The sequence below is a fragment of the Vidua macroura genome, chromosome 1 (assembly GCF_024509145.1).
Source record: "Vidua macroura isolate BioBank_ID:100142 chromosome 1, ASM2450914v1, whole genome shotgun sequence".
Lineage (NCBI taxonomy): Eukaryota > Metazoa > Chordata > Aves > Passeriformes > Viduidae > Vidua > Vidua macroura.
The window spans coordinates 19,784,483-19,806,857 of NC_071571.1; the positions used below are offsets into that span (position 1 = coordinate 19,784,483).

Here is a 22,375-nt window from a genome sequence, read left to right on the forward strand (position 1 = left end):
GGCCCCGCCCCGGCGGCGCGGCCCGCGCGCGTCACTGCGGCGTCATGGCGGCGGCGGCGGCAGCGGCATCGTGTCTGCGGGGATAGTTGCGAGGAGACGCCAGGGCCGGTGGAAAGCCGAGGGGCCTGCGGTCGGCACACTCGGGAGGACGGAGCCGTCCCGCAAGGGGCGAATGCTGAGAGGAGCGCTAGGCCCCCGCCGCGGTGGTCGGTGCCGGGGTGAGAGGCGCTGGCAGCGCGCCTTTGGCGACCCCGTGTCCTTCAGCCCGGCGGTGCTGTGGGCTGTCACCCCCTCTGCCATTGGGAAAGGTTGAGGGTTTCAGGGCAGGCAGTGCTCCCGTGTATAGTAAAACTTGCGAAAGCAGCGGATTCGCTTTCAGGGCTGTGCTGCAGGTTCCTAAACTGAGCTCCTGCGGGGGAATTCACCCGGGTTTCCTCGCAAGCAGCACCCTGGGGAGGGTCAGTAAGTGCGCACGAGCCCGGCTCCGCGCTAGCGAGCGAGCCCGCGGGCATTTAGGTGCAGAATCGGTGGAAGTACAAAGCCTGTTATTTTACTCCACGCGGCAGAATTTCGGAAAACAAAACAAAACAAAATAAAAAAGAAGCGATGTCAGCAACGTCTTGTCCGATAAGCTCGGGCGCGCCGCGGGCTCTGCGGCCGTCGTCCCCGTGCCGTGGTGGGAGCACGGGCGCTGCGCCGCGGCGTGCCCGGCTCCCATGGTTACGCTGGCAGCCGGCACTTCCTGCTGCCGCCCGGAGGAGGCGGGGCCGGCGGGCCCGGCGGTAGGTGTGTGTCGGGCGGTGGGTCTGTGTCTGCGCGCCGCTGCGGGCGGGCTGAGCTCCGTCCCGTCCGGTCCGGCCGGGCATGGGCACCGGCACCTGCGTGCTCCGCCCTTCTCGTGGAGGAGCCACGTGTGTGCCTCGGGTTCGTCGGCGCTGCGGTGGCGGTGGCGCGTCCTGCTGGGGTGCGGCCGCCTCCCGGGTACCTCTGGGCTGAGGCGCAGGGCCTCGGGGGGCTGCGAGGAGCTGCGCGTCCCGTTCCTCCCCGCTCCCTGATGTTTTCGGTAACAGGCGGGCGAAGGACTAAAGGCGTGAACCACATATTCCGATCCCTGCGACAAAGACCCCACTCGTTTTCCTTGTGTGGCAAAGGGTGGGTAGGGAGCTTTGAAACTCTTGCTCGGCATCTCTGGTGCTGGCTGCGTGTGACTTGCTGGTAGCGTTCATGTGCGTAGCTGGATCATAGCCCTGCTCCTGCATCGCATTTGCTGATGTAGTTCCCCACAGACGCACATAAAAATCCGTGAAAAAAAAAAAAAAAGTAAAAATCTTTTCTTCTAAAGTCCATCATACCTTTTCTGGGACAAGGTGTACGGCACAGCAGGTCTGGAGGAAAAAAAATATTCAGATACTACGAGCCTGCCTCCTGCTGAACGTTTGAAGCCTGACTCTTGTACTTGGCACTAGGGGCACTAGGCAGTCTCCCTCACCAGCCTGGCTTCCTGCTGTATCTGAACTTACAGGCATGTGTCCTGTCCCTTCTCAGCTGTGTTCCCCAGCTTGGAAGATTGCCTTCATAATGTAAATATTTAAGTCACACATAGGGCTTAAAAACACCACATTTCTACATGTCTGCTTAATTATTTTCAGGATTCCAATTCTTAAGAAAGTTTAGAATGGGATTTTTTAAATGGCTGGTTTATTATGCTTCTGAAGAAAAACCTTTCAAAATGTGAGCCGTATGGGGATCTTTTTGTGATTGGTTTGTTTGGGTTTTTTGGGGGGTTTTGTTTGTGGGTTTTTGGGGGGTTTTGTTTGTGGGTTTTTGTTGTTTGGTGGTGGTTTTTTTTTTTTGTTTTTTTTTTTTTTTTTTTCCTGTAATGTAGGCATTCTAGGACAACAGGGACTTGATATGTCACATTTTCTGAAATGTTAAATCTGAGCTTTGGTGATTTCAGTTGTAGCGACTGTTAGATTGTAGTACTATTGTAATACTATTAGTTTTTGTGGCAAAAGCAGGGAAAATTCTTGACATGTGGTAGACTTAAAAAGAAGTTAATTCAGTTGCAGTTCCTTTCTTTCAATAGCTGCTAATGTTGTGAATAAGGCTTTGAAATTCCTACCCATGAAACTTTGCCTTTGTCTAGTCTCATAAGGTCACATTCTTTTAGCATTAAGATTGAATTGAATCAGAAATACTAAAAATAAAAAAATGTTCTTGAGGGGTTTTGTATGGTAAAAGTGACAAATAATCTCTTATTCAAATAAAATGAATACCAAACGTTCTGATCTCTCTTCTCTAAGTATATTTAGTACAATGAAAATATATTTCAATAGTCAAAATTCCTTATTATGAATGGAATAAACCTAGAGTGATGTTCTCACTTTCCTTCCATTTAAGTTGTTGTAAGCAAATTCAAATTTTTAGGTAGTCTCATTCCAGACTGAAGTGTATATAATTTTTCAAAATTTTTGAGAGGTGGGCAGATACCATTTGGGAAGACAAGTGTATTTTGTTACCTACAGAGAAAAATGGTAAAGAGTAAAATCTCTATCAGAACTGAGCTACAATAAGACTTTATAGCTGGTCTTTTCAAGAGGAATAAAGCTACATCTTGAAATATCCTGTACCTTTTATCCATGTATTTTTTTTTCACCAGATAGCTTGAAGATTTATTTTAAGGATCAGTAGAATTCTTGTAATTAAGACTAATGTTACAGTCATATCCTGACCAATATTTGGAAATTTGAGTGCAATAAAATGGCATTATTAAAATAGGAAGAATCAAACCAACAGCTTAGTTTGTGGGTACATCTTAATGTTAAATTTATAAACTTACAGAATATGATAAGAATCATGAAGAAAATACTTTGCTTATTTCAGTTCCTTGCCAGCAGATTTTAAAAACTAAAGGAAGATGTCCTTTTTCCCTAAAATCGTTTTCCAATATGAAGTTGAAGAGTATCTCACCAAAGTGTTCAGAAATAATGAGGTATGTGACATAGCTACCCCTAGCCATCACAAAATAATAAATGTTTGTGTAACTTTAATACTTTATAATAAAATATTGTCTTCACATTAAACATGGAGTTTTTATATAAAATATTTCTATATTTAAAATATAAAATTACTGTTTATGCACATTAGCTCAAAGTAGCATACAAATATTTAAATTAAATTGAGTATAAATCAGAGAATTCAGTTTTGGATCCCACTGAAGAGTGGATCATAGATAATTAAGCACATATTCACCACATAATATTGACAAGAAATACTCCATTACCCAATGTAGAATACTACAGACAATCTATTAATTCCTAATGCCAAGGATAAACAAATTGCTTTTTTATGTACATGTTTATCAGTATGAAAGTTACTGATTAATAGATTTGAATTTAATTTTCCATTTCCCTAGGGCTGGTCTATATACAATAGCAGAGAGCTCTCTAGCAGTTGCTTTGATACTTGCTGCAAACTGTTTGTGGTGATTTTGCTGATACAGCTGATTTTCCAATAAGTATTTTTCATTAAATTTATAAGGCTGCCAGTGGAATTAGGCTTCCAGACATAGACATTTGTCACTATTGCACACCACACAACAATATCCCTCAATTTCTATGGAATGTTTATTCAGTGGTGTTATTTTGCATTGAGCAAGAGGCTTCTGTGTGAATCTCTTAATATAAAATCTCTTCTTTCACTTTCAGCTTATCACTGCTTTAGGTACACAGGAGGCAGAGAAAAAATACCAGTCTCTGTTAAGTCATCTATCTCATCCACCAGCTTTTACAACTGTAAGAGTAAATACCCACTTGGCCTCAGTGAAACATGTGAAAAAATTGCTATTTGAAGAGATCCAGAAGGTTTGTACAATTTCTTTGTTACAGCAAAATAGCAGGTTATTTCATCTTTCATCTGAACATGAGACCTTTTCATTACTGGAAACTATACCTTACCTCAATGCATCCAGTGGTATTAACATTATAAAATCACACTGATTTCCTGCCAGCATTGAACATTAAATGAAAATGTATTGTCTATCAGTATCCCTCATCTCACCCCTCCAAGAAAGGCAGTAACAGGGAAAAGGCATCCAACTCTTTTTCGTATGGCAGAATTGATAGGATTGAGGTACTGCTGTGGTAAATAATGTAAAGGTGTCATAAGTCTGTAGGAGAAGATGACAGATAAAAAGGATAGCTCAGTGTGCTGTCTTCAGCATGCTTAGAACACTTGTTTAAGACTGAAGGAGAATGTCTGTATATCTAGATATCATTGGAGAAACTGTTTAGGAAAGTGAGAAAATCGGTTTGTTTTGGAAACTGGAGCCATGGTGATGCTCTGCAGCCACTGTATTTTCTTTTTTTAAACCTGTTTTTAATCCTTATATAATTTTCTACATTTTTACTTATTTTAATTAAAGGTTTATTTATCTGATAATATGTAACCCATTATGTTTAAGAAATGTATTATTTTGGAATTGTGTCCTAGATCTTCACTCTGTCTAAAAAGTTCTGGTTCTTTAAGTAAATTATTAATGCTAGTGGGTGTACAGAGAGCTTTTACACGACAGGAGCCAAGACATTTCTGTGATGCAGAGGGAGTTGACAGTGTTCTGCTGGCTGGGATGGTAATGAGTTTTGCTAATTTTAGTTTGATTGTAGAAGTCTGGAAATGGGTATTGCAGGGCTATATTATGTTTTTAGAGAAAAGGCTTTGCTGAAAACTGACTTAAGATGAGCTTTTCAAAAACTTCTTGTTTTTTGAAGTGTGATTACACGTTAGAAAAGGAAACCACATAACGCTTTTGAGCAGAGGTATGGTCATGGATTGTTTCCTTTTTTAAGAGAAAATATTTATTAGATGCAAACTGATTTATGGTTTTAAATGCTTTAAGGTTTTATTTTAGAAGGCTCAGATGAGAAGACATCTGAAGACGTTTTGTTTAAATCCTGGAACCTTTATAAAATAGCCTTGTTTTTTTTCAGCTAAATACATAACTCAGCTATTAGTGCCCAAACTTGGACTGACAAGAAAAATGAAAATTATTGCCAGCCTGGCCTATTAAGTAAGACAACCAGTTCATGAGTAGAGTTAAACAGTGGCTTATAACTAGTAACATCTAAGAGTTAACACAGAACACACCCAAGCTTCTAGGGTATTGTCGCTGTGTTCTGTGTTCTGACAATTCAACCTTCTTCCAGAAGAAAGCAATAGCCATTAATAGGGTTATGAGTGTCAGAACACTCTCCCACTCCTTGAAGTCAGTTCTCAGTCAATCTCTTTGTGATTTTGTTATTTCTGGATTTGTTAAATGTTTAGTCTTTTGTACCAGTACTTTTAATATATATAATGTCTCCTTGCACACTATTTCCCAGCTGCTTTTAACTGTTTTCACTGTTGTGTTTTGTGCTCTACAGCTAGAAATTATGAATGGAAAAATGGTTTTCAGTTTTAATTAGGTATTTAAATATTAAGTTTATTACTAGTGCTTACTAATTATATTTTTTTAATGAAACAGCAATTTAAAGGACTATGTGTTCCAGTTCTCGAGCACCCAAAACTTCAGGACATTTTACTAATTCCTGTCATTGGACCCAGGTTTGAAATTTTCAGTCTTTAGCCTTAAAATGTTGTTTAATACAATGTTCTTACAGATTCCTTGTTAAACAGTTATTATAACTAACTCACTATAACTGAGGCACAACTTCATTTGTATTATGACCGCGTGGACAGTCAATACACTAACTAGGTCAGAGTTTTAGTCCTAAAAAATGAAAGAAAATATAGAGCTCTCTCCTTATTTATAAGACTAATGTTTTAGAGGGAGAAAGTGACATGTATGCATCCTCCCTGGAAAGTCAGGTAGGTGGCAGATAGAAGAACCAAACTTTTGCAGTGGAAAATAGAACTATGGCTTAGTACAGGCAGGGTTTCCTTCCACTGGAAGAAATGAAGTGGAATCAAGAGTTACTCAGCAGTTGTTAAACACAAAAAATCACTTCACAATCATCTGGCATAGGAAGGGATAGAGGACTATTTCTCCATCCCAGTATAATTTATTTGTATTCCTGTGTCAGATTCATAATAGTGGCAAAAGGTGCCAGAATCTGCATTATTTTGAGGATTGTTTTTTTTCTTGATTCCTTCCTTTGATTTCTCTAGAACTAAAATAAATATTTTAAATGTAATACATGATAGTTAACTACTTTTTCTCTATTATATCTGACAAAATCCATATTTGTGAACTAGGGTTTACTTGGGGAGTATTTGGCTTTTTTTTTTTTTTTTCCAGTATACTTTTCTTTTTTACTCAATTACAATTTGTATTTCTAGGCGAGATTTAAAAAAATATGCATCTGAAGTCATTGTTGGAGCCCAGTGTGGATATGCAGTACTTCGAGGAGCACACGTTTATGTCCCTGGAATTGTATCCACCTCAAGATGTAAGAGTTCTCTAAATACACCCAATTAACTTGCAAAAATGGCAGAAAAAATGTCACCCTTGAATAATAGAAAAATGAATAGTGACACAAAATTGTTTTCTATTCTCAGCTGAAATTAATCTTACAGTTGTGGTTTATATGAGACTTTTTCAAGTTTTTCTGGCTTTTAAAAAAATACTTTCACTTTTATTTTACTTGTAATAAGTTATATGTAATTATTTCTCACTGGCCTGACCTGTTTTAAATTCCTTTTCCCATATAATTTGTAGCTGAAGTATTAGTTCTCAAGGATTTCAGTTTCTTGTTTCTAATTCCAAACTGTTTTTAAAGTTGAATTTTCAAAGTAAAACCTGTTTTTAAGAATGTTTTTTTACTACTGAATACTGTAACTTTTAATATGGATGTTAAGTTGAATAAACTTAGAAAAGTTGGCTGCTTAAAAAAAATGGAATACCACATCTGGATGGTGACTAGGTGTATCTTGATTATTTAATAGATACAGATTTTTTATTTCTTCACTCAGTCATAAAGTCACTTACCTTCATGGTTCTGTTAGATTTTAAGTTACAAATAAAAAAAAAACCCAGATTTTCTTTATTCTAATCCATTGACGATTCATTTGTTTACATAAGAGAGATGTAGTAAAAATCTTTTTTTCATTGATGAGAAGAAATTTATGTCAGTTTTTATGTCAGATTCTTAAGAAAGGGAAATTATACATCAATGCATGTGAGACAAGATTAAAAAATCTACATATGCATGCTTTTTGTTCAGCAACCTATTTTTGTTATTTAAATGTCAAATTAACTTTATGTAAAACCAGTATAATTTTGGATGATTCACCTTATTATTCTATTGTGATGAGATCTAGTGATCATCTTAATTCTTCTTATTAAACAAAACGAGTCAGAAAAGCATTTATCAAGTCACTTTGTTTCCTTTCAGGAAATAACCTTCAAGAAGTTTTAAGCATGTGCTTAAGTCCAATTCACTGAACAGGAATGTTTTTCAAACTAGAGCTTGATAATGAAATAAGTGTATTGGCATAGCAGTTGTTGGAACTGCTTATTTAACACAACTCCATAAATATTCAAATCCTTCTTTGAGTCAGCTAGTGATTTATCATAATTGCCACATGTAATTATGCATGTAACATCAATTCAAAAAAATAAAGATACTATAAAACTTATGGAACACTTCAGGGGAATTGCAGATAAAAAAATAAAATAAAAGGGCACACTACCCACTTGATGCCAAATATAATAAGCTGTATTAAGCACAGATGGTCTAACTAGGGAAAAAAATAGTACAGCAAGAACACATATTTAATTACTGATCTTGCAAACTTGCAAATGAGAGTAAACTAGTGATCAGGGGACTTTGAGCTTAATTTAACTGATTAAACTCTAACCTTTGTCTTTATGGAGTGCTGCTGTAATCTACTTAAGAACCCTATTCAGGACTAGTGTATTTTGAAAGGATAGTTGTCAGCAGAGAGTGAAATAATTTATGTTTGAATACTGCAAAAAATATTGACTGATATGCTTGATGGAAGAGTTAAATTGCTGCAGGTTTTTGTTCAGTGAAGTTTGAGCTGACATTAATACTGAGCAATCACATATTTTTTTGTGCCACATTGTGTAAAAAAAAGGAGTATAAAAAATATATTTTCAATGGCTACCCAACAAATACTACAATTTAAGAATTCCAGGGCATTTAAGCATAATCAGAAGGGCATCTGAAAATGGGAAAAAGGATTCTCTAGTACAATTCCAAGAATTCTTGGGAAGCTGAACTGCCATTAGTCATGTTATAGCTTCTTGTTCCTCTAGCCTGTCAGTCACTTCAGAAGTGCAATATTGGATTTTTTTTTTTATTGCTATCAGAAGAGGCTTTTATTTTTAAGCGTATTTTTCAGCCAGCCAACACATAGCACTTGTTCACTATTATGTAAAATCACCTAAACAATCCATTTTCTATTTTTTTTTTCTAACTCAGAAAGTTTGTTAAGTCTGTAGGATTACACTTCTAGAGTTTGGTGTATATTTACATACTTTACTGATATGGTGGGTTTTAATTGGAGATACAAAACTCTCCAAGAGGATTATTGAGAACAGCAGTTCCCTTAAAGGGAAGAAATCCAGACCAGAACAAGAATATATAATCACTTGTGTCAAAGCAATAAGTAGTTAGAAAAAAAGCAGCTATAGCTATGTTCTAGGTAGCTATTGAGAGGTCATTAGAAAATTTAGCACTCCTGTCTTTGTTCAGTAAGTGTGAGCAGTGTTGTTTCATGTACTTGTGTGCTTGGAGCACACGTGGAGGACTGGATCCTGAAGAGTGTGCTTAAAACTTATGGGTGACCTTGCCATGATAAAATAAATAAAAAGCAAGTTTGTGTAGCCTCTTAGAAAACAAGACACAGTGCCTGACTTGCAGCTTGATGTCTCTCAGTACTTCCAGTCATTTGGTAGCTGTCATTCACTGTGTAAAACTTTAAAGCTTTATATCAGTTGATCTTCCTTGATTACATTTAGGGAGTGTGAAGTTTGGTATGATAGAAGAGTTGAAATAAGTAGTCTACTGAAAATCCTTACTTGGTCACTACTGTTTTGTTAAGTGTCATAATGATTTAAAGCTTTCCATTTTTCTTTGTGCAGTTGTGAAAGCTGGAGATCTGGTTTCAGTGTATTCAGATATTGAAGGGAAATGCAAAAGAGGAGCCAAAGAATTCGATGGAGTCAAAGTTTTCCTTGGAAATGGGATTTCAGAACTCAGCCGCAGTGAAATCTTCAGTTCAAGTGGCCCACTGAAGTAAGTCCATAGTAATTGCAATCTACATGTAAAAAATTTCAAAGGGAAGGAAGAAGATGGGAAAACACTTTGAATTATTTTGTACCTTATGTGAAGTCACAAGATGGCTTTGCATGTTGAGATTTCCAGTATTTTTTGGGAAGCCGTTAGTTTCATAGTGGGATCCAGATAACAATTTACTTGAGAGGTAGGAGGAAATAAGTGGGAGTCTTTTAATAATTTATGTTTATTCAGTTCAATAATATCAAACAGAACTGACAAATATTCCCACTATAGCAAAATTGCATTTTGGTGAATTGTTTAGTACTGTTTCCCCCTTTGGAAGGAACAGAAGTGCAGCCTTGTCAATTTCTCCATATTTTAAAAATATCTGTAGAGGCTTTTTTTTTTTTTGGTAGGACAAAGGACAGAACATAAGGTCCGGTATCTTAAAAAAATTACTAACATTTGCCAAAATAGTTACCTATTTCAAGATTACTTGCTTTTCTATTTTGTTGATGAAGCACATGGTTTATTCTTCTTGTGTCACCTAAAACACATATAAAAAGTAATGTAAAAGACTATGGATGTCGAATTAATGACCAAGACTTTACTTCCTGAGAACAAACTACAAAAGTTCTAGAGAAAATAAAGTACATTACCAGATGTATTCTGATTTATGAGAGCTTAAATGAAGTAGTGGTAGGATGTAGCTATTGAGTTGGTGACAGCAGTATGTGACACTAAATCTGGTGTCTGCAAGTTTGCTTTCTCATATCCTTCCTTCTGGTTGGGCTGTCCAGTACATAGGCAAAATAATACTTTTTCTCTTTAGTAATCTTTTGTTTGTAGACGTTTGTGTTGCTTTTTCATGGCTTTCCCTTTATTGTTATCCATTTCCTGGTATTGGTTTAACAATTACATCTGCATCAGAATTTCATCCATATTTAAAACTTTTAGGTGATTTCTAATTTCAAACCATAGCTTTGCAGGCAAATCAATGCTTCTGCAAGGCTTTTCATATAGGAATTCTGTAGTAATTCGACTGAAATCTCAGGAATGTAGGGAAAGGAGAAAAATCTAACTAGGAAATCACATGCCAGTGCCCTAGTGCATACACATAGCTAGCCAAAAGCAGTTATGGCTTGAAGTTAAGGTATTTAGGTCTGGTTTTATGCATTTCTTTACAGTATCAAGGCTTGGATTACATCTTGGTTTATCCTGTGTACAGAACAAGAAATTTGCTTTATGCAATTTTACAGATAGTTCCAATTTATCATGTAATGATTTTTTGCCATGATTTACTCAACTTAATGATGTCATTTTAGAGAATATCATATTACAAAATCATAGAAGTATTTTTTTTGGTTGTTCTTTCATTCTTGTAAGATTGTTGTCTCAAATTGCTATTTGTAAGCATGATGATTATAATTGACTACTGTTAAAATGTATAAAACTGAGTATTTGATATTTTTTTTTCATGTTTTTCAGGGGGCTGGGCATAAGAATGATAGAGCCAGTCTACCTTAGTCCTTCATTTGACAATGTGCTCCCTAGTCATTTGTTTTTACAGGTATATTTGTTCCAAAACCAAAAGTCTGTACTATTTACAGAATAATGAATAGTCTCTTAACACACATTCATGGTTTCTACATTCTTTGTTCACTGTAGCACCTAATTCAGTCTTTGGATTTGAGGAACACAAAGCATTTTAAATGAAGTCAGTATCTACATGTAGGTGGTTTAATCATACTGTGTCTGAGTTATTATAAGGGATTTCAAAGCAACATAAGAGATATTCACTTAAAAACGTAGAAATTCCTCTTGCACAGATACTCTGCATAGAACTACGAGATTTTGGAATCTGCCTATGAATCTTGCAATATGAGCCCCTTTCAAGGTACATAATTCTGTAGATAATCAGGAAAATCTCCAAATACTAGGTTGATGTGAAGCTGTCATTTACGTATTAAAGGCAACTTTAAAAGGTTTTTATTCCTTTGTGTTGAACTGAGAAGAAAGTATTTCCATATTGTCTAAGGTGCAGTACTGTGCACAATTATTGCACATTCATTCCTTTCAGTGCAGCTGTTCTGTTTATACAATTAATAGCACAGTTCAGCTTCTTGCTACTTTAATTCAGCAAGCTTAGTTAGACGTCTGCATTTTGATCTTACTGTTCTTTAGCTGCTCCAATATGTTAATACAGTAAATATTCTAATAAAGATGTTAATATAAAGTATTTGTAATAAACAGAGCTGCTCTGCTCTGTGCCAGTATCAGCTTATTTTAGTTGGACTTTTAGCACTGTAGTCTCCTCAGTCATGAGCTCTTAAACTTCAGTCATAGATACTCAGACGTAGCTTTAAATAATGAGCCACTGGAGATTTCTGATGTAAACTGTCCATTATATATAATATAAATAGTTCATTTTCTGTCAAAGAATTGAGAGCAATATCATAGGTATCTTCCCTGCTGAATGAATTATATTTTTAAATGCAGTTGCCATTCCTTAATAAAGGAGTTGATGCAGGGTAAAAAGTTGGAATTCTCCCATATTTAATTATATGTTTTAATTATAGAATTTACCTTCTGTGGTTGTGAGCCATGTTTTAAACCCTCAACCAGGAGAGAAAATTTTGGATATGTGTGCTGCACCTGGAGGAAAAACAACCCATCTTGCAACACTAATGCATGATCAGGTAAGAGATGTAATTTGGCATTTTCTAAGGGAGAAAATCTGACTGCTGTTCATATGTACAGCTCTCATCACTTAACTATTAGAATGCACAGATAATTTACAGCAGCAAACAATATTTTGATATTTTACTTACCAATGAATTTTGATACACATCAGTTACTGAAATGGCAACAGACAATCTTTATCAAGTATTCACCATCAGCTTTAAAGTCTTATTTGCTACAAACTGACAGTTATATCTAATTTCACTTTTTAAAATATTCTCAATTTATTTTTAATCATAGAATTTTTTTACATGCAGGGCATAGTTATGCAGAAATATGCTGGATTCATGAAACTGAGAGGCATAAAAATCAGGGGTTACTACAGTGTGGCAAAGAAACACACAACTCTCTACAAAAACTTACTGAAAAATATCTAATACAATTAGGATTTTTCTCAGTAAAAATTATCAATTCTGCATAGAGATATGATTTTAGGCTGAATTTCTAGTTTGAATTTGTCATTCTATGGTAGAATGTCACAAATCCAATATTATCTAATGAGAAAGCAATAAAAATGAGAAGAAACAAAAAAAATATGTAGAGAAAGACAAAGGAAAGGAGAACATAATAAAATAAGAATGTAGATATAGGATTACAACTTTGCATATGTTGAAATGTTATGTGCACAGTGAAATACAGAAATGCAGGTTACTCTTCTCTAGCAGAGGGGAAAAGCATGTAATATCTCCTATAAAATTTTGCAAGGCTTTATTATTTTTGTTTAAATAGGGTTATTAGAATATGTCAGATTGTTTAGAAGTCTTACAGTTACATTATGCAGTACTGTGACAGTTGCCTGTGCATAAATGTGAAGGCACGGCATGTAATGAGAAAAGGCAGGTATTCAGTTCTGTGATGGTCTGTGGAAGTGTTTTCTTCCATCAGTATGGAACAATGGCAGAAGGCCATCCTTTCCAACCCAAACCATTTTATAATTCTATTATTTCTGTATCTCTGCAGTATGCACAGATGTGCAGCAAATCTCCTGTTCTTGCAACAGATGAAACTTTGAAGCAGAGTCAGGTCCTAGAGTACATGTGCACTAGGTGTTAGGGGACAAGTAGGAGGTGATTTGGCTCACAGCAGCTGAAGACTGGACACCACTGACACAACATAAATCCATTCTTGCCTCTCAGTCCTAGATCTACATATTGCCTCACATGCCATACAGATAACACCTTACCTTTACTGATTTTTTTTTACTTCTTGAACTATCTTAGTCATGTTACCCTTCTATAAGACTCTAGAGAGCCATCACCAAATAGAAAAAAGTTGTTTTTTTCTCAGCATATTGTGTTTGCTGTAGGAGGTCTAGTCCAAGTTTTTGTTTCTTGGGTTGTTCTGTTCTGGATTTTACTGATGCTACTGTTTACTTTCCTTTGTGTTTTCATGTAGCAGGTAGTGATGTGTGTCTTTTAAAATTTATTTTGGGGAGGAAAAAAGAAATCTTATTTTTACATAATAGGAATTGTGTAATTGTGATTTCCCTCCCCTCACCTCTAAACTTATTCTAGTATTTACACTATTTCCCAAAATAACTTGAGTGACAATTACTGCAAGTATTCCAATATGTTATGAATCTGAGCAAGTCAGAGACATGGCTGTGGGCCCCATTACCTCAGCTCTGAGCTGTAGTGTGATCATATTTCCTACTCTCTCCATACAAGTTTAAAACCTGTTGACCTATTTTGCCATGTATTTGAGGCTTCTATCCTCATTCAAATGATTAAATTTTTATCTTAGTGCCCAGTTCAGCAGTTCAAAATAAACAAAAAGAAACAAACAACAAAACCACTTTCCAGAAGTCAGATATTACAGCATCCCTTAGAGTGACAGTGCCAAGCAGTCAGAATGTCCACAGCTTCAGACTAATGTGGCTATTGTGGAAAACATGTGGGAACAAGGACTGCAGGAGTGTGGATTTAAGAATAAAATAGTTCTGTAGGGAAGACTATACTTTATTTATTACACTGCCCAGGATTGGGGAAAGGAAATCAGAAACATCAATTTAATCCCTATGCTTTTAATGAAAACTTCGGGATTTTTTTCAGGGTGAAGTCATAGCCATGGACAAGATAGCTAACAAGGTCAAGAAAATCAAGCAGAATGCTGAATTGCTACAGTTGAATTGCATTAAGGCCTTTTGCTATGATGGAACAAAGGCCCTTTCAGTAGAGAAGAGAGAGGATAAACAAGGTAAAATAAACAATTTGGGTAGTTGTAGCTTCTAGAAGAAAATAGTAATGTTGTTTTGCAAAAACAGTATTAAACCTGTCACAGGTTTACAAGTCCTTAGGCAGATACCCAAGTTGCTTCAGCACTGTGAATGCACTTTTATTTTCTACTCTTTTGCGATTATCAGCCTCTCTATGAAGCAAATAGAAAGTCAAATTATCTGTCCTTGTCATAACCTAATATTCTCAAAGGAAATGCATTCCTTTCCCAGATAATATCGAAGACTGAAGAAGCCTTAAAGCTTCTTACATGATCACATTTAACCCCATACTGGGAAGTTTATGAGCTAGTCTGAGAAAAAAAATATTTTTGCAGACTTACTTTACTTTTCTTCCTCATGATCCTCATCAGTAAAATGGGGTTATTAATACCTAATTCCCAGGAGTATTGCAAGGTTTAGTTCATTGATGTTTGTTCAGCTGTTCAAGGGAAAGTTATATACAAGCGCAGTGTATTATTTTAAGTAATTTCATTTGCTTTTTTGAAGTGATGCAGTTATGATATTGGTTCTGTTCCCATGATGGAATTATTTAAATGGTATCTGCTGCCTTGATTATTTTTAGTTTGTTGTGCAAAGTATGCTGTTCTTTCTCAGTCTATTTTATCTCAGTCACTGGTTAGCCTAAGTAGGAATCAGATTACATAATTCACCTTCTTTGTCCCTATGCATTGCAGTTATTCCTGCTTTGGAGGAACAAAGGTGCTTTCTTAAGAGTCTTTTTATGAACATCAAATATTGTAGGTGGCAAGTAGCAATTACGGAGATTAACAAGAGCAAGCTGTAATACAGAGAGATAATGAAGGCTTTTCTGTACATTCCTGCAAGTAACATTACATATTTTGAACATTTTAGTAATGGATCAGAGGTAGATAAACCAGATAGACTCATTTTGTAGTCAGGAAAAAGCTAGGTAGCAGTAGTGTGATAATACAAGTTTGGCAGCAGTAGTACATAGTGATGCTGAGCCAATCTCCCTAGCACTGAGGAGATAGAAATTTCTGGGCTGTTGATCCATTGGGGTACAGATTAAAGGATAGGCTCTGCATATGGAAGATACATATTGTCATCCAGGTAACAGTCGGAAATTGTTCTCTTCACAATCCTTTTTTACTGAATTGTTCTGCCATGAGAAGCTGCAGTAGTTCATGTTATTATGAAGTGCTTTATTTTATATAGCTATGCATACATCACAAGAAACAGTTATTATATAGACAGTCCAATTATTATAAGGCAGTCTCAGTGATTAACTACGGGTTTGTCTCAGTTAAGGTTTGCACACTTTTGAGCTGACTGTGGTTCTTTACAGCCTACATGTACCCAGCACCTCTGACCAATCATATTTCAACTTTTTTGATTACTTTTACATTTTACTTTCAAATATCTGAATTAAGTTAAAAAAATACTGCCTAGTGCGATCGTGTTTGAGCTCACAGAACTTAAACTGTTCAGTTTTCTGGGAGAAGAAAACTGCCACCAGCAGTGCTCAGGCTTGTCTTTAGCTGAGACTAGTTTTGCAGACACTGTCTATAGCACATAAATGTTTTATGTCAAGGAAGTAGTAACAGCTTCTCCTTACCTACAGTGAAGTCTCAAAGAAGGAAACAGCCACATTTTACATTACTAACTGCTTTTTACAGAAGGACCTCCATTCTTACCAGAGTCATTTGATCGAATTCTTCTTGACGCTCCATGTAGTGGGATGGGACAGAGACCAAACATGGCTTATTTCTCAACTTTAAAGGAAGTGACTTCATATCAACCACTACAGCGCAAGCTTTTCACTGTGGTATGTGTTAAACATTGAGTAGATAAGCTAAATTGAACACAAATGCTTTTGCAGCATAAAACTTACCCAAGAAATGGTGCCTCATTTTCCCTACTTTTTCAGCAGCCAGGAAGTATTAGGGTCCTCTTAACATCTCAGCTCCACCACATCTGTTGCTAGGTGAAGCCAATTCATTGGAGCATGGTAAAGGTCTGTGTAATCCATAATAAATCCATAAAAAAGCTTTGTGTTTTTTTACTTCCCTCAATTTCATCAGTTTTACATGATAATAATTACAAAGGTCTAAGTCACAGAGCAGGTGACTTAGGAACATGCTAAGGAGTGTGCTTGGGCTGATGCTGAAGGATAAGATGACACTTGTCAAAATCTGAATGATACATATTCAAAGTGAATGACAGCACTTGAAAAGCAGCATAGATACAGCTTCCATGCCAAATACATGGAAACAGTTGACATCTGACATAAGTATTGTGTATCCATGGTTGGCAGCAGGTGGTGAAAACAGATCTAATCTGTCTGGGGTATTCAGAGCTGCACAAATAACAAATCTTACAAGGTGAATCATCTCAATGACATTAATAAACTGCATGAGCTATAATGCCTATTTGGAAAGAAGAATCTTTCTAATCCATGTTATCTTCTGCTGTATTCCCTGAGAGGAATTAGTATCATAACAGTTTGAGTTTAATTAAGTGTTCAGTTTTAATATTCTAGGGACATGGGTTATTAGTTAATGTTGCTTAATATGAAAGTTTGAAATTTAAAAATAAGCTGAAATATTGTTTATTTCTCCCTGCAGGCAGTGAAGTTGCTGAAGCCAGGAGGTGTTTTAGTATATAGTACATGTACAATTACACTTTCTGAAAATGAGGAGCAAGTTGCTTGGGCCCTGAAAACTTTTCCATGCCTCCAGCTTCATCCACAGGTAATACTATTTTCAGGGTACTTCACACAATCTAGTGATTTTATTTTGGAACTATAAAGTTACACAGTATATTTACTATCAATAAATCTTTTTTTCACTGTGGACAATTTTAACTGCTGTGGATAGAAATAACAGAAGGATTTATTAGGCTTTTTAAAAGTCTATTTTTGTGCTTAATTGAGCTTATTTAGGCATCATTAAGTATTTTCCCACTCTGTATTATGGGTTTTTTTTATTTGTACAACAGTCTTTTTAAAACACAACAGGGACAAAAGATAGGTCGGACAGGTTAAAATTTCTCTTGCAGTTTCTTTAATGCATATATTTTATTCTCTTCTTTTGCACATTCACAGGAGAGGTGAAGTTTTTTTTTTATTAATGCCACTGAAGTCATGAAGACTTGCATATAAAGTATGGGACATAAATGAAAATAAATTTTTATTTCAAAGAAGGAGAATTTTATATGTATGGGACCTATTTTTGATTTATTTAAAAGGAATGGGAAATAAATTATTTCAGGCTTAATGTCCCAAGAACGTACCTTGTCTTTTTTGGAGTCAGTGTCTACCATTAAGATGTCTGGAAGGAGGTAATACATATAGGTAGATACTAGAATGATTTTATCTATACTAGCTACAGTTCATACAATTGGGAAATACCTGTTACCTTTTATAGTACTTCACGAGGATTTATCATCAGACCACGTGTGTCCCACTTCCTTTTTAATGACGAGTTGGGTGTGGTAGTTGTTTATCATCATGGCTTTGAGGAAGAGTCTAACTCTGATACCTGTTTAGCTTACACATTCCATGATGACTTGTACCTGTCTTAAGAAGCTTAGATGAATCTTTAACTGAAAGTTAAAAAATATACAATAGCTGTACAATGAGAAATTAATATGACAGCTAGTAAAGATTTAACAGAACTGAAGCTCTTCCTCAAAGTTTTTTATGGTGTGTTCTTCTGTCTGTATTCTCACCATCCATTCACTAAGAATTTTTCAGTGCCAGACATTTCAACTGAGATAATACATTTAACCTAACAGCATAAAAAATCCTCCTTGATAGAATGACAGAATAAAACACAAGCCTTATTAACTCAAATGCAAGATTAATTTTTGCTATATAAACTTTCTCTCACCAGTAATACCAGTCTTGAATAAAGCACTGTTTTTCACACACATATGCCATATCTGTAAAAATAAATCTTTTATGTATAGTATATTTTAAATAAGATGACACTGAATTGTTTACCCACATGTAATTTATAATACCTTATAACTAGTTCCCTGCTAGTGTAAACTAAGGTGATCTTTTCCAATGAACTTGAAGCAGGAGTCTGCAATCTACTTACCTCATGTTCCTTTATGTATTTATTTCCCATATTCTTTAGTCTCAGTAGATGCCTCCTTTTTTATCCAGTCCACTGTTTCCCACTTTCTTGGTTTGGCAACAGATCCTGGAAGCACATTGGGTAATGTGCGCAAGGAAAAAACAGGAGATGGAGCCATAAGCATTGTTCTTGTAGGTGGAGGTTACCACATGGCAGCTGCTTCTTTGTGCAGACTTCCTCTTAGGAGTTTACAAAGGAGATACTGTAGATCAGCTTAAATGCTGTAACTTAGCTGGAAGGAAAAATGAAAGGTCTGCCTTTAAGCAAGTTACTTGAATCTGTGGAATACTGTTTTCCCTAGAATTTTACCTTTCCTTACTTCTATTACATCAAGTCGCTACCTGTGTCTCCCTTTGTATATTACTTTTCTCTCAATTTGCAATAGACACCTCTGTTTGTCTTTTGCCTGGAAACCTGCTGAGGGAAAGGAAGAATCAGTCTGTAACCCCTTGGCTACCCAGCTCTCCAGCCTGTAGTACATGGTTAAGCAGCTATCATCATATGCTGACTGGGTGAGCTCATGAGTTAGCAAAGTGTGATGGCTGAAAAAATGCTCTGCTGTAGGCTGCATTATGGACTACATTAGACTAGATTGACAAAGGAGATCTATTTTTGATATTGCAGTGCCAGCTTTTGCACACTTTGTTCCATCTCCTTACTGAATGCATTGAAAGAACAATCCAGCTAAGAATTAATTTTTCTTTCAGGAATTAGGGTATTAAGTAAGAAGCAGTCAAGGCTATTCACAAGAAATATTGAGAAGAGGGCTGGGATTTTAAGTCCTTCTCCTCTCCAGGATTTTGAAGCCAAATGTTATCTCTTGAAATTGATTCTTTCTTTCTTCTCTGTCTCATAGACATGCACATGTAACAGTAGTCCCCTTTACCTGTTAGTTTTATTACATGATGAGAAAACTCAAAAGTTACATTTTTCTGCTGCATCATCTTCCAAAATGATGCCTCTTCAGGCAGTAAAATATTCTGGACTGGGGCTTTTAGTCTCTCCAGTTGAAGTTTTTACTGTGAAGAATCCCAGTATTTTAGGTTGGACATCAGGAAGAAGTTCTTCACAGAAAGGGTGAGTGAGTTTTGGAATGGGCTGCCCAGGGAGGTGGTGGAATCACAGTCCCTGTGGATGTTTAAGGGAAGACTGGATTGCAGTTGGTGCCATGGTACAGTTGACAAGATGGTGTTAGGTCATAGGTTGGACTTGATGATTTCCAAGGTCTTTTCCAACCTAGCTGTCTCTGGAATTCTACTGATGATACTGGTAATGGGCTAAGGACTCACTATTTTTGACTTAACTCATAGCTGTTAAGTCAGTATACAGAAGTGCTGAATCATTTAGAAGTGGCAACCTAAACCCTTTAGACTGGCTGTCTGGTGGTAACAGCTTTCTTGGGATGTTTCAGCCCTCGGAGTGATGAATTGTTTTAGACCTGTTTTAGCACCTGAATTGTTTTAGCACCTATCCTCAAAAAGTGCTCTAAACTACAGAGATAAAGTGGATGAGGGGCATCACCACCTCCTCAAAATACTTGTATATATCTTGTATAAATCTTGTATATATGTTTGAATAATATTGGCCAGATGAAGGAAAGAAATGAAGCCACATTACTTCTGGATCTTATGGTGTGAGTGATACAAGCATAGCTTGTCCATGTTAATTGTTCGGTAGCTCTGCATATCCTCAGCAGAATACATTTAGGGCATTTAAGAACTTTAGAGATGCAGTAATTTGTTTTTATTTGTTACTTGAACAGGAACCTCACATTGGAGGAGAAGGCATGAAGGGAGCTGGACTATCACTTGATCAGTTGAAGCTGCTACAGAGATTTGATCCATCTGCTGTGACATTGCGAGGAATGGATATCAATTCTTTGCAAGATTCTGGAGAAGATGACCTGATTTCTTTGGCAAATAAAGACTGTATAGGATTTTTCATTGCAAAATTTATTAAATTGAACAGTAAATAAGGATTTGGGAATGCAACATGAAAAATACCTCAGTGAGTCTAAGAACAGTTCAGATGTGAAGTGCCTTTCTTCCTGCTGCAATGTTACCAAGCCAACCGGCTGACGGCAGGGTTGCTATGGCAGCACTAAAATCTGCCAGCTGTTCTGATGGGAAAGAGCCACAGGTTGCAGCAGAAAAGTCATGGTTGGGGGAAGGGTAGTATCACTTGTAAGTCTCCCTCTGCTTTTGTATTTACAGCAGGTCACTGCCTGAATGACAATTATGTTCACTCATACTGCTGTCTGCTCTGGTTTCCCCTTATCTGGTGCGGCATGCCTAGGAAGGGGATGTAAGTTACTTTACAAAATGCAAACATAAAAAAATAGATGGGAACTATTACAATGAATTTTGGAAAGGGTAGTTTTCTATGTAGGTTTACCAATAGTTTCATTAAATAGTGCTTCTCAAAATACTGCAACATTTTACAAAGAACTGTTTTATAAATTGATACTTAGAACCTCATTTCTCTTTTATTTTAATACAAGCAAGATTCTCTGTACACATAGTATATACACAAAATACGATTAGGCTTTGTAGCATGTCTTTTATAGCAGCATGAATATATTAAACCATCTCACTCTGGGAATGTAAATAAATATTGTTTCAACATCAAACTTCCCATGCATAAACTGTATTGGTTCTGAAATAGCCTATTGGACGGGCTGACAAGTGACAGTTTTAAAATCAAACATTTGTAACAGAAGGGGCTACAGTTATGATTAATATATCAAAAGACAGAAAACAATGCATAATACCATCTGAAATGTTGCAAATCATCTTTCAAACAATTAAGGATATTAACTCTTTATTGGTTAGAAAGCATCACCAGCTAAAATCATGAAAATTGAAACTGGGGAAGCATGCTAATGAAAACTGCCTTACTACACTGCTTGAAGTTTAAATAATCTAAATTTCTTAAAAGATGTTAGATGTATTTGAAAATTCTGCTTCAGTTCCAGTTTGAACAGTATTCTCAGTCCTGCTGGAACTGACAATAGCACTAAAGAAGGAAAGCTAAGGACAAGGAAAAACAGAAGCTGATGTCTATGTGTGTTAGGAGTTTTCTTCTCACTCATCAGTTTCCAGTTTTAGAAAGCATTATCTGAAAAAGTCTGTCTTTTCACACCTATTTGGTTGGATTAAAAAAAGCAATAGTTCTTTTATCATTTGTCTTTCTACTGTAAGAAGTGCATTTTGTATTTGCTTGCAATCAAAACAATCTGTACAATTCTCTTTCTCGGTAGTCTGGTTGTTTACTTCTATTTTCCATAAATGTTTTGATACTGTATGTTTCCTACTGCTCTTCAATAAAAGTGAAAGGTTTCTTCTGTCCTGCCAAGGTTGACAAATACATCCTCTGTAAGACCTATCTTAGCAGGATAGGAAAATGGAATTCTTGTCTACTACTTCTCTACTTCTGTTGGTCATTCCTTGCCATTAAACACACCATGTCTAAAGAAAATGTAATATTGTTCCATCAATAGTAGGTGAGATATCCTATTTAGAGTTACGTAAGTTCATACTATAATTTTTCTAGGCTAAATATGGTGAAAATAATTACCTGGGAACAAAAGGGATGAATCTTATATTGTAGGAACGTGTTGAAATCTTTAATTCAGTGCTAGTAAAAAAGCATTTTCTTTTTTGCAGATTACAGAAATTTTGTAAACATTAATCGGCACACATAAACTATATACTGAAGTCTGTATTCATATAAAGTAAGGAACTTTACCTCCAGTTTCATTAGCAGGATTTGTGCAATGCTGAATTTGAAAGAATTAAGATTGCTGAATTTTTAGTGGAATATTTGTTGAGACATCTCCCACTTCCTTTAGTTCTGGGTGACAGGCATTTTAAGGAGGTGACCTCACTTGATATTATAGAAGTTTCTTGGGGATGGGAAGAAAATGTAACTAACCTTTCATTAATTCCAGTGTAATTGCAGAGCAGACTTCACCTGAAAAAATTACTGATACATGAACTTTAGCTATTAGGGTTCTTTCTGCAAAAGTCAACTGCTAGCCTTAGAAGAGCACT

General features: G+C 36.4%; 1 protein-coding gene across 6 annotated transcripts; it reads left to right on the plus strand.

Annotated features, from left to right (window-relative positions):
* The first annotated feature begins 68 nt into the window (after positions 1–68).
* NSUN6 (NOP2/Sun RNA methyltransferase 6) lies at positions 69–21,677 on the plus strand. Of its 6 annotated transcripts, none has more exons than XM_053998632.1 (12): positions 69–218; positions 2,898–2,992; positions 3,708–3,863; positions 5,522–5,601; positions 6,337–6,446; positions 9,107–9,260; positions 10,731–10,812; positions 11,822–11,941; positions 14,036–14,180; positions 15,858–16,006; positions 16,806–16,931; positions 20,086–21,677. In XM_053998632.1, the coding sequence occupies exons 2-12, from the start codon at positions 2,918–2,920 to the stop codon at positions 20,296–20,298; spliced, it is 1,410 nt and encodes a 469-aa protein (XP_053854607.1). In that variant the 5' UTR covers positions 69–218; positions 2,898–2,917; the 3' UTR covers positions 20,299–21,677. The 6 variants fall into 6 exon arrangements, with proteins under 6 accessions (XP_053854607.1, XP_053854279.1, XP_053854695.1 ...); XM_053998304.1 differs by lacking the exon at positions 69–218 and adding an exon at positions 1,075–1,152 and having other exon boundaries at positions 2,884–2,992; XM_053998720.1 differs by lacking the exons at positions 69–218; positions 20,086–21,677 and adding exons at positions 1,075–1,152; positions 17,285–17,539 and having other exon boundaries at positions 2,884–2,992.
* The last annotated feature ends 698 nt before the right edge of the window (positions 21,678–22,375 follow it).

Excerpts from the sequence above, each read along its gene's own strand:
- NSUN6 (XM_053998632.1), top strand. The coding sequence starts at position 2,918 with ATGTCCTTTTTCCCTAAAATCGTTTTCCAATATGAAGTTGAAGAGTAT. Across the intron at positions 6,447-9,106 it reads AATTGTATCCACCTCAAGAT|TTGTGAAAGCTGGAGATCTG; the intron begins GTAAGAGTTCTC and ends TTCTTTGTGCAG. Across the intron at positions 14,181-15,857 it reads GAAGAGAGAGGATAAACAAG|AAGGACCTCCATTCTTACCA; the intron begins GTAAAATAAACA and ends TGCTTTTTACAG.